Source organism: Solanum lycopersicum, chromosome 1 (genome assembly GCF_036512215.1).
Source record: "Solanum lycopersicum chromosome 1, SLM_r2.1".
Lineage (NCBI taxonomy): Eukaryota > Viridiplantae > Streptophyta > Magnoliopsida > Solanales > Solanaceae > Solanum > Solanum lycopersicum.
In genome coordinates this window covers 88,873,352-88,889,910 of record NC_090800.1, presented here as the reverse complement: position 1 = coordinate 88,889,910, position 16,559 = coordinate 88,873,352, and the positions used below count along the sequence as shown (strand labels likewise).

General features: G+C 31.5%; 1 protein-coding gene and 1 long non-coding RNA gene across 26 annotated transcripts in view; both read left to right on the top strand.

Moving 5' to 3' along the window:
* Nucleotides 1-10,986, top strand: part of LOC104645291 (uncharacterized) — a 68,680-nt gene extending 57,694 nt beyond the window's left edge. For 12 of the 25 annotated variants that reach the window (XM_069292914.1, XM_069292909.1, XM_069292913.1 and 9 more), the window contains 2 exons: nt 9,406-9,648; nt 10,621-10,986. In XM_069292914.1, the coding sequence (XP_069149015.1) occupies nt 9,406-9,629 (224 nt within the window). In that variant the 3' untranslated portion in view covers nt 9,630-9,648; nt 10,621-10,986. Of the gene's footprint in view, nt 1; nt 7,552-7,662; nt 7,755-8,445; nt 8,569-9,405; nt 9,649-10,620 lie in introns of those variants that run through there. The other 13 variants (XM_069292919.1, XM_069292918.1, XM_069292917.1 and 10 more) reach the window with 13 other exon arrangements.
* Nucleotides 10,987-15,036: 4,050 nt separating this feature from the next.
* Nucleotides 15,037-15,916, top strand: LOC138340766 (uncharacterized). Its single transcript, XR_011213599.1, has 3 exons — nt 15,037-15,126; nt 15,505-15,552; nt 15,692-15,916. It is a non-coding gene; the product is annotated as an uncharacterized lncRNA (long non-coding RNA).
* The last annotated feature ends 643 nt before the right edge of the window (nt 15,917-16,559 follow it).

Genomic DNA, 16,559 nt, shown 5'->3' with positions numbered 1-16,559 from the left:
GATTCACCATTTTATGGATATTTGGGTATTTAGTGTTTCTGCACGCGAGTCTTTAAAATGTATTTGCTGATAATCAGGTACATAAATCTTTAGCATAACTGAATCAAGTGTCCCGTAAAGCATGAGACTATTGATAAACATAAAAGACGGGATATAAGCGGTGAATATAACTTATGCTTGATGCCACAATGGAGACATAGACCTTGTCTACCCATAAGATTTGATAATGAATTATTCAGTTCAAATCAATTTTAATTTGTTGATGCTAACCGTTAGAGTTCGATTTGCTCTCAAAATCTAAAATATCTGAGTAAGGTGATAGGTCACAATTTATATAGACAAATAAGAATTTGGTAGACTATTGTTGGTCTGTTTATGAAAACTAGTTTTTCGACACGTGTGTTGCACGTGATTACCAATTCAAAAAATATACGTTATAGTAAATAGTCTTTGTTTATTGAAGTGAAGATTTGAATAATAATTTTTTTCACAAAATAAAATTGTAGATTATTTTGTGAATGTGCAATGTGGATCATCATATATACCTCTTATTCACGCGAACCCATAAAGATGGTATTTTTATTAGTTAAATGCATATATTTATTTCATTTTGTTGAGGTTCAATCATGTAATTGGTTGTATCTCAATAATATTACCTTATAGACGATATGTATTGTATATTTTTTCTTTTATCTAATCAAATGGTTGTCAAAAGATTAATTAATTGGGAACTAAATGTGCATGGATGGTAGGAATTGGGGACCAAATCTAAAATTTATCCTAAATGACAGCAGTTCATGTTGGACTAATGGTAGATGTACTGAAAATTAATTAACATTTGGCTCGACAGATGAGAAAATTATTGTACTCTATATTTTACTTTCTAACAGATTCACCATTTTATGGATATTTGGGTATTTAGTGTTTCTGCACGCGAGTCTTCAAAATGTATTTGCTGATCATCAGGTACATAAATCTTAAGCATAACTGAATCAAGTGTCCCGTAAAGCATGAGACTATTGATAAACATAAAAGACGGGATATAAGCGGTCAATATAACTTATGCTTGATGCCACAATGGAGACATACACCTTGTCTACCCATAAGATTTGATAATGAATTATTCAGTTCAAATCAATTTAAATATGTTGATGCTAACTGTTAGAGTTCGATTTGATCTCAAAATCTAAAATGTCTGAGTAAAGTGATGGGTCACAGTTTATATAGATAAATAAGAATTCGGTAGACTATTGTTGGTCCTTTTATGAAAACTAGTTTTTCGACACATGTGTTGCACGTGATTACCAATTCAAAAAATATACGTTATAGTAAATAGTCTTTGTTTATTTAAGTGAAGATTTGAATAATAAATTTTTCACAAAATAAAATTGTAGATTTTTTTGTGAATGTGCAATGTGGATCATCATATATACCTCTTTTTCACGCGAACCCATAAAGATGATAATTTTATTAGTTAAATGCATATATTTATTTCAATTTGTTTTGGTTCAATCATGTAATTGGTTGTATCTCAATAATATTACCTTATAGACAATATGTATTGTATATTTTTTCTTGTTATCTAATCAAATGGTTGTCAAAAGATTAAATAATTGGGAACTAAATGTGCATGGATGGTAGGAATTGGGGACCAAATCCAAAATTTATCCTAAATGACAGCAGTTCATGTCGGACTGATGGTAGATGTACTGAAAATTAATTAACATTTGGCTCGACAGATGAGAAAATTATTGTACTCTAAATTTTACTTTTTAACAGATTCACCATTTTATGGATATTTGGGTAGTTAGTGTTTCTGCACGTGAGTCTTCAAAATGTATTTGCTGATCATGTACATAAATCTTAAGTATAACTGAATCAAGTGTCCCGTAAAGCATGACACTATTGATAAACATAAAAGACGGGATATAAGCGGTGAATATAACTTATGATTGATGCCACAATAGAGACATAGACCTTGTCTTCCCATAAGATCTGATAATGAATTATTCACTTCAAATCAATTTAAATTTGTTGATTCTAACCGTTATAGTTCGATTTGCTCTCAAAATCTAAAATGTCTGAGTAAGGTGATGGGTCACAATTTATATAGACAAATAAGAATTCGGTAGACTATTGTTGGTCCTTTTATGAAAACTAGTTTTTCGACACGTGTGTTGCACGTGATTACCAATTCAAAAAATATACATTATAGTAAATAGTATTTGTTTATTTAAGTAAAGATGAATAATAAATTTTCCACAAAATAAAATTGTAGATTTTGTTGTGAATGTGCAATGTGGATCAATCATATATACCTCTTATTCACGCGAACCCATAAAGATGGTATTTTTATTAGTTAAATGCATATATCTATTTCAATTTGTTGAGGTTCAATCATGTAATTGGTTGTATCTCGATAATATTACCTTATAGACGATATGTATTATATATTTTTTATGTATATTAACATAAATAAATAGGACTTTTAATTAATTTAGTATAGGGACAAAATGTAAATGATTATTCCATATTATTGAAAATAAATTTACTTTGTAAATGATAATTTTTAAATGATTCACATATTTTCACATTTGTTGTGAGTTTTTTTTTTAAAAAAAAAACTCGGAACAATTTAATATAATGTATTTTGAAGCTAGAAGATCTTGTTGACTTGATAATACATTTGTGATATATATAAAATACTTTGATTTAAATACAAAAACATACCTAGAGAAAAATTGAGTGAAAGGAAAGGACAAATATGTTTCTCCTTTTTTTTCTGAATTTATTTTATTGTTGGTAGAACATTGAAGCATATCATCAAAGGGGAGTTAACACCACAATCATGCACTTAGCAAGTTAAAAATGGACCACCATTAGCAATAGATTTAATTTTGATATGATAAAATTATTGTAGAAAAAAAAGGTACCACCAAGTTGTCAAACAACTAATGGTACAAGTAATACACCGACAAAATTTTACATTTTCTGGTTTTACCAAAAATAAATTTTTCTTTCCACTCACTACTCGCGACAGTAATCAGCATGTATACTAAGAGCAAGGGCATCACTTACTGCCTAATTCGAGCTCACCCAATGACAATAAATCACACGAAATAAACTTTACTCAATTTTGTAAATAAACTTAACCAACAAAATAGAAAAATAATATCAACATAAAAAATAATCAGCATTAATTTTTTCTCTTGAGGTTATGACTGTAAAATATTTTAATATATTATCTTTAAATATGATATATCTTGCACAAAATATTATTATTCAATTAATATTAGAGTAAGGTTATGATATAGATGTAATTTCTAAAAACAGAAGTGTACTTAAATAGTGAATGCCAATACTTTTAGATGTAGAATGTAACAAAGAAAAGTATATTACGTCAATAATTAGTTCTAAAGAAAATTATCCTTTATTTTGCCACATACATTTCATATAGATGTTGTCTTATCAGAGTATCTAGTATCTTATATATGTTCTATCGCGATAAAAAACATTAAACTTTTTAAAGTAAAAAATTGGAAGATGAAAAAAATTTACAGTATTATCTAGAGAATTTTTCTATTTGATTTAAAATTATTTTATGATCAATTACTATTTTGTTTTTATTTTTATATAGCTAGCAAAGGATGTATCTTGTGACATAACATTTTCTTATATCAAAATAACAAGAAATTCATACTTTAAAAAATTAATACCCAACATAAATATATAAAAGTAAATATATGTGGTTCAATTCATACTCAATGAAGAAGGAAGGTGAAATATATGTTCATGATATATTCACCCTAGTGTTTCATTTGATTGAGGTCTCTTGCCACCAACACTTTACTTTCTCCGTTCATTTTTACATCCATATCTATAATAATATAATTATTATCATGGTAATATTATCATATTATAAGTAAAAGTCAAATATTATTTTTGAAACAACAGACTTAACTTCAAAACTACAAATTCAATGAACTATGTTGATGCCTGGTGTTTTAGAAAAATTGAAAAGAAACTCCTTCATTTGATGTTTAAAGAATAATAAATGGAAATACAAACAAGAAATATTTTATCATAATCATGTGCATTTTTGTATTTTTTATTGTTATTATTGTCTCGCCCACATCTTCATCTATTTATTTTATTAAAAAAATTAAACAATGTGTATATTTCAAGTCTCTGTCAAATGAAAACACAAGAAATTATTCAAGAAAAAAAATTAAAGTTTCAGCTCACTTTATATAGAAGATTTACGTGTGAAACAAAGTTCATAGTCAATACCTAAATTTCAATGCTAAAAACTTCGGCGAAATATATCTATGGATTGGGGATAAATTATTTATGAAAATTTTAAATGATCTCAAATTGTCACACAAAAGAGATCCGTAAGAATTTGTAAGAATTGAATGGTTGTGATTTATTATTGAAGAAATATGAAGGTAGAAATTGTTGTGACTATTCACAGGAAATTAGTCTTTTTTAATGAATAAATCATGTAGGTTAATTAAAGAGTATTAATGTTCTAAAATTATTTAAATAATATTGATGTATGTACGTGATGAAAATCGTCAGAGGAAAATATGAGTGTGAATTGATGAATGATTTGCTATAATTTGTTCACTAACTCTTTCTTATGTTGTACCTCGAATTTTGTTGGTTTTCGAACTTAATCAACAATTGCAACTAATAGTTGAGATTTTAAGAAGAAAAAGAAGAGTATAAAGCCTAAAAAAATTGTAGTTTAAATGTCTGAAGAAACTCCTCGGATAAGTCACAACTCTTCAAAAAATTCACTGCTCATCAATAAAGTCTTATCCCTTTGAAAAATTCAAAACTCATCGGATAAGACACAACACTTTGGTAACGTCACAACTCTTTGAAAATGTCATAGCCTTTGAAAAAGTCACTACTCAGCGGAAATGTCACAACTCGATAAAAAAGTCACAACCATTCGAAAAAGACACAACTCATCGCAAAAGTCACAATTTGTTTATGTGAAAAAGGTATAAACTTTTATTATAACATAATTAAATAAATTGAGTATTTTTGATTTGGGGTATTATAGTAATTCAACATTCATGCTTGACTATTTATAGATAATTACACATTTCTTTGTTCTCTTCTTTTCTTCTTTAATTGAAAGTCAATACCTAAATTATAATGCTAAGAAGTTCGGCGAAACATATCAATGCATTGGAGATGAATAAGTCACAGAAAAGAGAACCCCAAGAATTTATAAATGGTTGTGAATTATGGCTGAAGAAACATGAAGGTAGAAATTGTTGTGACTATTCGTAGGAAATTAGTCTTTCTTTTTAAATGAATAAAACATGTAGGTTATTTTAAAAGAGTATTAATGTTCTAAAATTATACAAATAATATTGATGTATGTATGTGATGAAAATCATCAGAGGAAAATATGAGTAAATTGATGAATGATTTGCTACAATTTGTTCATCAACTCTTTCTTGTGTGGTACCTTGAATTTCGTTAGTTTTGAAAGCAGCAGCAGTTTTAGAACAATTTATTGGCATACCCTTGATGTAGTTTCCACATGAGGTGGAAAGAATCTATTTTCACATGCATTTGCTTTTCCATCCTCATTTCCAGTAGTTTCATTTTGCATAGCCACATGATCTAGTACATTGTTGTTTCTCCTTAGACAAGTACAATGCAAGACATTACAGTTGTAATGTCAAGCATATGTAAGTCAAATGGCCTTTGTGATGTTACAATTTTAGTCTACCGTGGACTCCACACAAACTGACAAACTTGTAGGTAAGCACGCAGGATAGACTTCGGATTTGACATATTAAATGCATCCAAAAAGCAGAACTGACATGTCTAAAAATTCCATCCAATTAAACGGAAGAAACTAAAAATATCCAGAGCAAGACAAACTAGGTCTCAAAACACCCAGACTGTTGCGCGTTGGGAAATCCGTAATGTTGGAACAGCCCAAATTGTATTTAGCCAACATTGCACTAGCTAGACAATCAGAGCTGACTTCACATACCAACTTGAATGATATTCATGTATCTAAAAATTCACTTATAGATGAATTTTATTTAGAAACATCCATTGAAAAAGAGACAGTATCTTCTGCCAATGCTGATAGAGACGTCGAGCGTTCTGTAGTAGTAGTTGGTGTTACAAGCAGCATAGCTCCAAGACCGATCTCATTAGGAGGAATGTATTTGTTCCTTGCATAAATTAGAGTAACAGGCTCATCTTCGTCAGATATAATTTCAAAGTCTGGTGCTTGGAGATTGTTATCAAGTGTCCTCTTGAGTCTTTGAGCAGGTGACAAAATGCTTTGTGTAAGCTTTGATCTATTTCTTCTTGGGGCACTGTATGGATTCAAGTGAGGATCTTTGTCTGCTTCTACCGAAAAAAGGTGAACGTTAGTGCACATAAAACAATAAGGTACGAATACTATAGATCTTTTTTTTTCGTGAGGGGATGGGGGGTAAGCAGTTACAAAAATTTGTTTAGTTAAAGATATTAGCTTTGCACTTTCTTATAACCCTTACGCTTAAGAAAGGATTTGATTCAGGATATAGACTCCAAGATAAACCTCTGGAGGTCCCTTCAGGGAATCTAAACTCCTTTCTGGTGGTAAACTGGAAGGCTGAACTCCTTATCAAAGACAGCGGGGGAGGGAGAGGGGGAGGGGGGTGCTGGGGCTATTAGAGATTTGGAAGTCTTCTGAAGTCGCTGTGGAGGTACATTTAGGAGGGAAATGATTTCTGGAAAGAGGTGATTAAAGCCTAGTATGGTTAGCTAACCCCATGGTGTACAAAGAACACAGTTGAACCTTACAGGGTGTGGGAGTATGGAGAACAATCAGTAGTTTGTGGCCTCAAATGAAGGCAGACTTATACATCGAAGTGAGAAATGATAGTAAAACAAGAGTCTGGAAGGATTTATGGCTAGAACAATCCCCTCTTGGGAATCTCTTCCAGATTTATGTGAATCCTGATGCTAATGTAGGTGCCTGTTGGGCCAGAACGGGGATGGGATTTAGCCTTCAGAAGACTTGTAAATGATTGGGAGGTGGAAAGGGTTGCAAAATTATTAGGAAAGATAGGTGGAATAAGTATCAATACAAATTTCACAGACAAGATGGTGCGAAAGCATTTTAAAAAGTGGTGTTTATTCAGTTAGCAGTGTCTACAGAAGAGGTCTCCAGCTGATGGCTGGGGATCTAAAACATCTCTGGAACTATTTCTGGAATGGGCCACTCCTACAAAAGTGAAATGTCTCACTTGGCTAGTGATAGAGAGGGCATGTTTAACACAGGAAATGCTACAGAAGAAGGGCAGACAGCTGGTCCCTGGGTGCTTTTTATGCAATTTGACAAGAGAAACAGACAGCCACCTATTCTTGCTTTGTAATTTACTAAGCAAATCTGAAATTTGTTTCTTAGTATCTCCAGTCTGAACTGGACAGTGCCAGAACATACTTCAGAGTTGTTAAAGAGCTGGATTAGGAGAGGAGGCAGCAAGAGTCAAAAGAGATGGTATAGGACAAGTCCATCATGTAAATATAAGTGAATTTTTTTTTACCATTTGTTTCTTGCATCTGCATGCATTTGTCTGAGGATGATCTTGCTGAACCTAAGCTTGATATATGAATCATTTTCTCTTCAAGACAAGCTGAAGAGCCATTCTGTCCAGAAACCTCTTCGCCAACTTCCAGCTTTTGGTCATCACGAGCTATGAGATGTGGCTTCACCTCAGAAGGTAACTGATAGCTCTGTTTTCCTTTGCTTGCATGTTCTGGAAGATAGTCATCTAGTGTCCCCCTAGTTTCCCATCTTGATCCACATGCATTGCAGAGCACCGGTTTTGCAGTTGGCCCAGGTCTCCATAGGGGGGTTTCTGTTTGAGTTCACAATTAATTAGCATTTAAATGGGACAAAATATGAATAAAATCTTACAGGTAACTTGTCTCAGAAACTAAAGACCAATGATCATTGACAATTAAGATTTTCTGTAAAAGGTTTAGAATGTACTGCACGAGAACAAAAGCGTCACGAAACTAGAGTACATATAGCGGGGAATATCTTTGGCAAAACAAGAGTGAATATCTTTCTCTGAAACATATATAGACTTTAAGGATGTGTCAACTTCTTTTATACACACATTTTCATCTCCACTTTATGGTGGAAAGATTGAAAAGGATTTGGATGATGTGTTAAGGAACCATGCAAAATAGTTAACCTCTTGGCAGACTGCATTTATATTCATGATATTTTAAGGAGAAACGCTATCATCTAATCTGACAGTGGTGAACTGTATAATATTCAATAGTAAAATAATTCCCCCCCCCCCTCTCTCCAAACGGATCACCCACTACTCTCCTCCACTGCAATCCCCCTGCCCTCTTTCTTTCTCACTTCCTCTGTATTTTTTTGTCGCACTGCCACCACAGGTCAGTAAGAATCCACCGATCCCATCCTGATGACCGACGACCGACAAGCCAAAGGAGTATATCGGAGCTCACTGGATTTTGGTAAATCAGTCCATCGTTTTTTTTATCCCCATCAACTCCTATGTATGAGCCACCACCCCTTTAATATTTTCCTGTCTTATCTAAACCTGATTTTTCCGACAGATTGTTCGGACCCTTATTGTTTCTTGATTGTTAACTGATTTCCTTAAATCTGATAATGTGTTTATGAATTTATTATCGTGCCCTTGTGAATATTACTACATTTTCTTGGTTCCTACTCTAAACTGGTATCTTTGCTATAGTTTATTGCTCCTTTTTTATTTTCTTCATTGTATTGTGTGACTGCCACTTTTAAATTTAGGGTTTTTGATGTTACGGGTTGCCCCTTTTGATTATTTACCCTTGATTATTCCATAACTGGCGTTAGTGGCTTCAAAAGATATGATGGTAGTTAAAATTCATGACAATGATTTGGGGTGAGGGCAAGGGTACCAAGGGAACTCCTAGGTTGAGAGTTCTGTCTTGGAACATAGGGAAATTGTCAGATGCTCCAAAAGTGGTGCATTTTGGAGAATTCTACACGGGTGCGGCAACAATTTCTGAGAGTCCAAGCACATAGATTTTAGAGGTGGGAATCTAATGTATCCTATAAATGAAGTCACCAGCATAAAGTGGCTAGCTGCTATACATGATGGAGAAGTTGGCAGTCTGCCAACAATTTACTTGGGACTACCTCTGGGAGCTAAATTTAAATCTATAGAAATGTGGGATAGAGTGATAGAAACGTGTAAAAAAAAGGCAGCCAGGTGGAAAACTTACTCTTCTTACGAGGAAAACTAACTCTCATTAATTCAGTCCTTGATGCTTTCCCAACTTTTATGATTCCTTTATTTCCCAGTCAAAAGGTTGGATAACATTAGGAGAAAGTTTTTGTGGCAGGGAAACAAAGAAAAGAAAGGTTACCAATGACAAATAAATCTGAAATTTCAAAATGGAGTGGTTATGGAGATATACCAATGACAAACAGTTGTTGTAGAGCAGGGTCGTTGGTGCCAAATATGAAGAGGAAAACAGCAGGGTCTAAAATGTGCATCTATGCTAGGGATTGGGAACCAAATCTACAATTTATCCAAGATGTCCTCAGTTCCTGTATTGAAAATTAATTAACATTTGGCTCGAGAGGTGAGAAAATTCAAGTATGCTATGTTTTATGTTTAACAGATCGGCAATTTAGGGGAATTTGTTTAGTTAGTTTTTCAGTCAGTGAGCCTTCAAATTTTATCTGCTTAACATCAGACACATAAATTCTAAGCATCACTGAATCAATTATCCTGTAAAGCATGATATTATTGATAAACATAAAAGGTGGGATATAGGTGGTTAATAGAACTTACGCTCGATGCCGCAATGGCAACATGGTCCTTGTTTATCCATAAAATCTGGTTCTGAACAATTCCAGTTTTAATCAGGTTGAATGTACTGCTGCTAACTTTAGAGATGGATTTGGTTTCAAAATCTAGAATGTCTGACTGAGGTGACGGATAAAATATATAGACAGATAAGAATTCAGTAGACTACAGCTGGTCATCTATTTATGGAAAAATATTAATCATAATAGAGGGTCATGAACTTTGATCTATTCTGAATCCCCTTGTGTGACAGCTCATCAATTTTGATTACTGTAATTTCTCAACTATTGGAAATAGAACTCCAATGATAGAAGTCTTAGATTCTGCATAAAAGAAATGGGGGTGGGGATTTGGGGGTGGACTGGATGGGTGAATGATGGATTTGGTGAATCTTCATAATTTTAGGACTTTGGTCTAGTTGTGAAGGCTTGCTAAGCAACGATTCTTAAGGCAAGGTGGTGTTAAATATTTACAGTATGATAATTGAAATATCTAAGAGTGAACAAAGAAGAGAGTTTCCAAATGACCAAGTGAAAAGAAAATCAGTTGCCAAAAACTTCCCAATTGACTGTTTGAACACACCTTAGTGAGCTTCCAAATCATGAATGTTGTCGTGTTTTTTCTTGGCACTTTTATTGTCAATTTAAGAGGTCCTTATCTGTTAGTCCTGAAAACTCGATGCGCAATATTTAGGTAAGATGGTATTGACTTATCTAAACAATATTTCCTTGTTCTTGAAATGCAGATAATCTATTACGGTCTTGGAAACCTTTTTATTGTTTAATGGACTCAGATATGGATGTTTCCTTTTCCAGGCGAGTCCTGCTACTGAGATGCAGCAGCGGCACTTATTTTTTCTATCTTACTATGCTTGCACATTTATCTGTCGCTATTGACAGAATTTCGTGTATCTAAACAGATGTATTTTTCTTTATGTCATTCTTACCGACTTTCAATTAACAACCACTATCATGCCTCACGTCAAGCTAGTTGGGGCGACTCTATGAATCTTCATTATCTTTTTTCATTTAAGATCATGCTTAGTGATGTAAAAGTACTTATTTTGTATTCAAGATTACTAATATATTACACATGCATAATATTTATGGAATATCACTGGCTTTATGTACTCTGTTATCTACTGCTCTGTGATACCACAAATGTGTTTTTACCTGGGAAGAGGAGATTGCTGATTTTAGTTGTGTGCATATTTTTTGTTGTAACCATCTACTGACTTGAGGTACATATCAGGTGTCTCCTTGCCAGATCTCTCTTTTTAACATCCTATCCAACATGACTTGAAAACGTTTGAATATACCATAGATAGGATTGTGTTTGACAATTTGATACTTGTAATAATGGTATTTCCCTTGCTTGCTGGTTTACTAGAATATGAAGTAGGTACGGTATATTAGATACAGGAGGGAGTCCTTTGCCCCAAGTACAGGATGTATAAGTTTCAACAGTCAATGATGTCTCAGTGTGTTGCTTTGAGCTTATGTTGGTTGTTTTTCACTGTTTCCATCTCTTGTGAAAATCAATCTTGATTCAATCAGCTTAATCAAGAGTTGTTTTCAGTTCATATGTCAAACTTGTTCGAAGTAGTGAATTATTGATGTGCTGTTTTTATGGTTTTCACAAACTCACACATCATGTTCTCAAGGCTATTGGAGTATGTTTGAAGCTTATTAATGACTAAATGGTGGGCTTCTTTGTCTGTCTTCAGCTGAGATCCAACACAGATGTTCTGGCTTAGCCTCTGCCTCTTTGTGATGATTTAACTTGCTAGCTTGATTCTCACCACTAATATGTTACGGGAAACAGCCTTACATATTCTTTGTTTAATCTTTTTATGGAGACGTAATTAGTTTTTATGTAACGATAAAATTATTTTACATGTGATCAATGCATATGGTGTTGATTAATAATGGCATATTGATTCCTAAAGGATACATCAAAGTACATTGCGTATTGGTCACTAAAACAAGACAATCAAGGTAATCTTGTTGTCAGCACAAATGTAGAGTAATTTGTTGACCAATATTAAGCGTGTGTGACTGATTATGTTAAGTGATTTCATTAGGACAATTTATTATCTACTTACTTTGTTTCGAGAGTGGTAATTGTTTTGACTATAAATTTTCATTTTTAGCTTTGACAATGGTTGACCAAATAGTACCTTTCAATCTTCAATTAGTTGATTTTAATAAATAAGGTGATAATTTTAATGGTCTAAAATTAAAAGTCTTGCTTCTGAATATCTTTTCATTGTCCATAAATGTATTTGCTTCTCTAATTCAGATTTGCATGGTAGTAATGTAACATTAAAAAGTTGTCCAAATATGGTTGTGGAATTTAAAAATCTGTCAATTTATTATTAACTTTTTTTCCAAAATCATCTTTGTCTAGTAAAATATTGAACAAATGTTTAATAAAATAACTCATCTTATTAATATGAATAATTGACTTTTTTAATGAGAATTTTGTCAAAGCTTTTAGAAAATACGTAAAATGGACTAGATTCAATTTGTGAATGCTAAATTAAATAATTTCCAAGTGTATGAGGGGGTCAATTTTTTTAGAATAGAATAAAAGGAATTTGGTCGAATTTTATTTTTAAAAAATAACTTAAAACTTTCGGGCGGGAAGCAAGCCGGACCCTACAGCGGGCATCTCCCGCAACGCAAGCACCATTGTTCGACACCACCCAAGAAGCAAAAGATTCGTCACTTCAGACTGAAAATACATGCATAGATAGTGGTTTAATGCCAAGGCCGACGACGGAAGCTCGGGACGGAGATAGACTTAGGAAGCATTTTATGAAAGCTAAATAAAAATGTTTCTAAGGGGTTGATTTTTTAAGGGATATTATAAGAAGAATTAATTTAAATAAAATTTGGAAGAATCGTTTTTATGGTTGATCAATAATCAATATCAAGAAAAATTTGTAATATCTTGTGCTATTGGGTTCATTTAATTGTCAAAATTTTCTTTTGTGTTTCGTTAAAAAAGCATTATTTAGAACGATGATTTGATTATTCTTATTTATTATTTGAATCTCAAGTAATCCTAGTATGCCTTTCACCGCCTAAAATCTTAATTGTTTTCATCAAGATTTAATTTTTTTGAATTAATACACAACTAAATATTAAGATATCGTACTAAAATTGCAATACCAAACAATTAAGATTAATTATTTTCAACACGTGAATATATAAAAAATTCCTACTGTTTAGAATTAATAAATATAAAATTAAAATAAAATGCTAAATTATTTAATATTATATTCAAAAACCGTGAAAGAATTATATGACCAATTAAAGGCGATGGTCTAAGCAATGATGGTGGAAGGTTTCGATTGGGATTATAGTAATAATTAATAACAATGGTTTGCAATATATATTTTATAGTTATTGTGGTGATTGTTGTTTTTAATTGGTGATTGTAAATTGTAATGATGGTTATGATCGATGATTGTTAATGGTGACTAATGGTAGTGAGAATTTAATACGGTGATAATGATGATTTGTAGATATTCAGTGATTATAGTTAATAATAATGAATAACGGCAACGAGTCAATGACTATATGAATGAAAATAGAGAAATAGTGATAAAATATACGAAAATTATGACCATGCTTATTTGAATTTATTCAATATCGTTAAGTAGTTGCAAAATTATAAAAAATAAATACACTTAATAATTAGAATATAAATGATTAATATTAAATGTTAATAATCTATTTGATCAATTTTTTGGGAAGTAAAATATATTTATTTTTTAAAAGTGAGGTGTTCAATCAAACTTTTTGGAAAAAAGAAGTGGTAAAAATTGTTTTCCAAAAGCTAAAATAATTATCTTTTTTCTACAATACTTTTTGATAAATAGTTCTAAATACTAATTATTACTTAATTTAAAATGCTTTTAAAATTTATTGGTGCAACACAACAAGCTTTTTTTTCAATGATTTTAAAAATTTAACCAAATGAAAAGAAAAATTACTATTACTATTATTTTAGTTTTATTAAATGATTACTATTTTAGAAATTAGGCCTTGCAATTTTGCACCGAAGAAATGCACATTCTAAATAATTTTTTTCTGATATATCCTAATTTTAGAAAAATGAGTAAAAATTAATCATAAATGAGAAAAATATTAACTTAAACAGTAAAATAAAATAAAATATTAACTTAGATAACAAGCAAAACATGGTTAAAAAAGATTATACAACTTTTCTTCTTCTTCTTTCTTCTCTCTCTATATATATTATATACCACCATTTCAAAACATTGACAATTGAAATGGTTCTTTCTCGTTGTTTTCTCTGTATATATACCACCATTCCAAAATATTGACATACTAAAACATTTTCACCCTATAACAAAATGAAATAATTTGAATTATTTCAATTTGTCTTTTTCCTCAAAATTTCTCTATTTTGCATGTAGTAGATCTTTGTTTTTTGTTTTTTTAGTATATTGTGTTTTAGTATATTGTGTTACACAAATACAATTTGTGTATTAAGATAATACTCGAGAAGGACTATGAGTCATTTTCTTTGAGCAATATTTTATTTTTCAGAAAAAATAATGATCATAAGTTTAGAAATTACTTAAAAAAAAATTATTTACTCTCAAAATTTCACCTATGCGAAATAAATTGGGATTGAGAGAGTAACATATATTACTTAAAAATTATGTAAAAGATTACTATAAATCGAAATAATTAACGACTTAAAATAATTAAAAAATTGATTATCTTCGAAGTTTCACCTATTTCACATAAATTTAAGAGAAGGGTAATAATATTTATTATTTAAAAATTATATTAACTAAGAATACCATAAATCACAATAATTAAAATATTTAAATAAATATATTTAAAAATTGATGAATTATCTAAATATCACGTGTGCACTTATATTCCTAGAAAAATACTTTGAAAAATCTGATACAAATAATTAACGATAAAAAATTATTTAAAAATCTAGTTAACTTTCCTAATCTTGTATAAATTAAAATAAAAATACTATGCGTGGACTTCTGTATCTAGTTTCTTAATTATTTTAAGTAAATATAATTGAGGAGAAAAACGTGTTTTTAAAAATATTAGCTTAAATAGCCAGCAACGCGCTTTTGGTTTAATATCTGCGTATTTTCTTTTTCTTCACTCTCTATATATATCAAACGGCTCTTCTTCTTCTGTGTCCGTCGTCGATATTCTTTGGGGCTTTCGATGCATTGTCCTTTGTAAGTTTTGTAAGTTCTCTTTTTGATTACTTGCAATTTCTCTTTGTTGAATCCAGAAAACTGAATGTGCGAATGATCGTTCTTGGTATTAATTAGTACACATAGTCTACATTACTACATAAGCATATGAAACAATTTTGGCTGAAATCAGGTTTTTGATAGCAAGAATATGTAGATTAACATTACTATGAGTCCAAGAAAAGTGGCATAACGTAGATAAACACTACTATGAGAAAAAAAAAGAAAAAAAGATTGAGACCTGGAAGCGGTTCTTGATAAAAAGAATTTGTTTTCATAGACTATAACAACACATTCTTCAACTTTCTTCAAAACTTTATTTTGTTTAGAGCTTGATTTTGGTACATTACAATGTCTCAGAAGAAAGGCCACATAGGCTATTGCATGGGAAATAGGGATGTGGTCAAGGTGAGGATTGACATTTATAGATGCTACACTTAATACTGTCAATTTCATGAAAGTAGAGCTTTTACTAAATACCACTTTATTCCTACTTCATATTTTTTGATATTTTAAGTGTTCAATCTTGATCAAATATGCGAACCAGGAAAAGAAAGTACACCTTTTCTCAAGAGCTCTGATTTTGGAAAGTCAGCATTTGACACTAATCAGAAAGGAAGTAGAATAACATCATGTATTGCAACTCTAGAGAATGATATCACAGGACCCGGTGATGGAAAAATTCAATTCATCTGTGGAATATAATGCAGGCTTGTAAAGATAAAAGCCAGGAGGACTTGAGGTTTTAGGACTACCAGTTAGGTGATAAAGGTATTTTTAATTTGTTCTCTTCTATAATCTATATGTTCCATATTTATCTGAAATCCTTGTTGAGCTTTTATTAAATACTACTAAGTACTATTTATTCCTACTTCATATTTTTGGATATCTTAACTGTTCAATCTTGATCAAATTTGCAAACTAGGAAAAGAAAGTACAACACCCTCTGCTCAAGAGATCTAGTCTTGGGAAGTCCGCATTTAGTATTAATCTGAAAGGAAGTAGAACAACATTATTTATTGCAACTCCAGAGATAGATTGCACAGGATCGGAGGTGGACAAGTTCAATCCATTAGTGGAATGCAGTCTTATCAAGAAAAAATCCAGAGGGAGTTGAGGTTTGAGGACGACAGTTAGGTAATAAAGGTGTATGTAACTCGATTTCTTGTCTGTAGATATCAAAGAAATCTACCTTGCATTCAATTAACACTTTTTATACTTCATGGTGGGTGAATTGGCAGGTCAGAAAGGTTAGTGTTCATTTAGTGTTTCCAATACACAGGGAGTGTCATCGACAACACTCTAGGCCTTTCATATCACTTGTATTTAACCAATCAACTGTTGATCAACCTTGTTATCCTCATTTTAAATACATTTAATGTGGAAAGAACAGGGCTTGACATAATAAAATGATA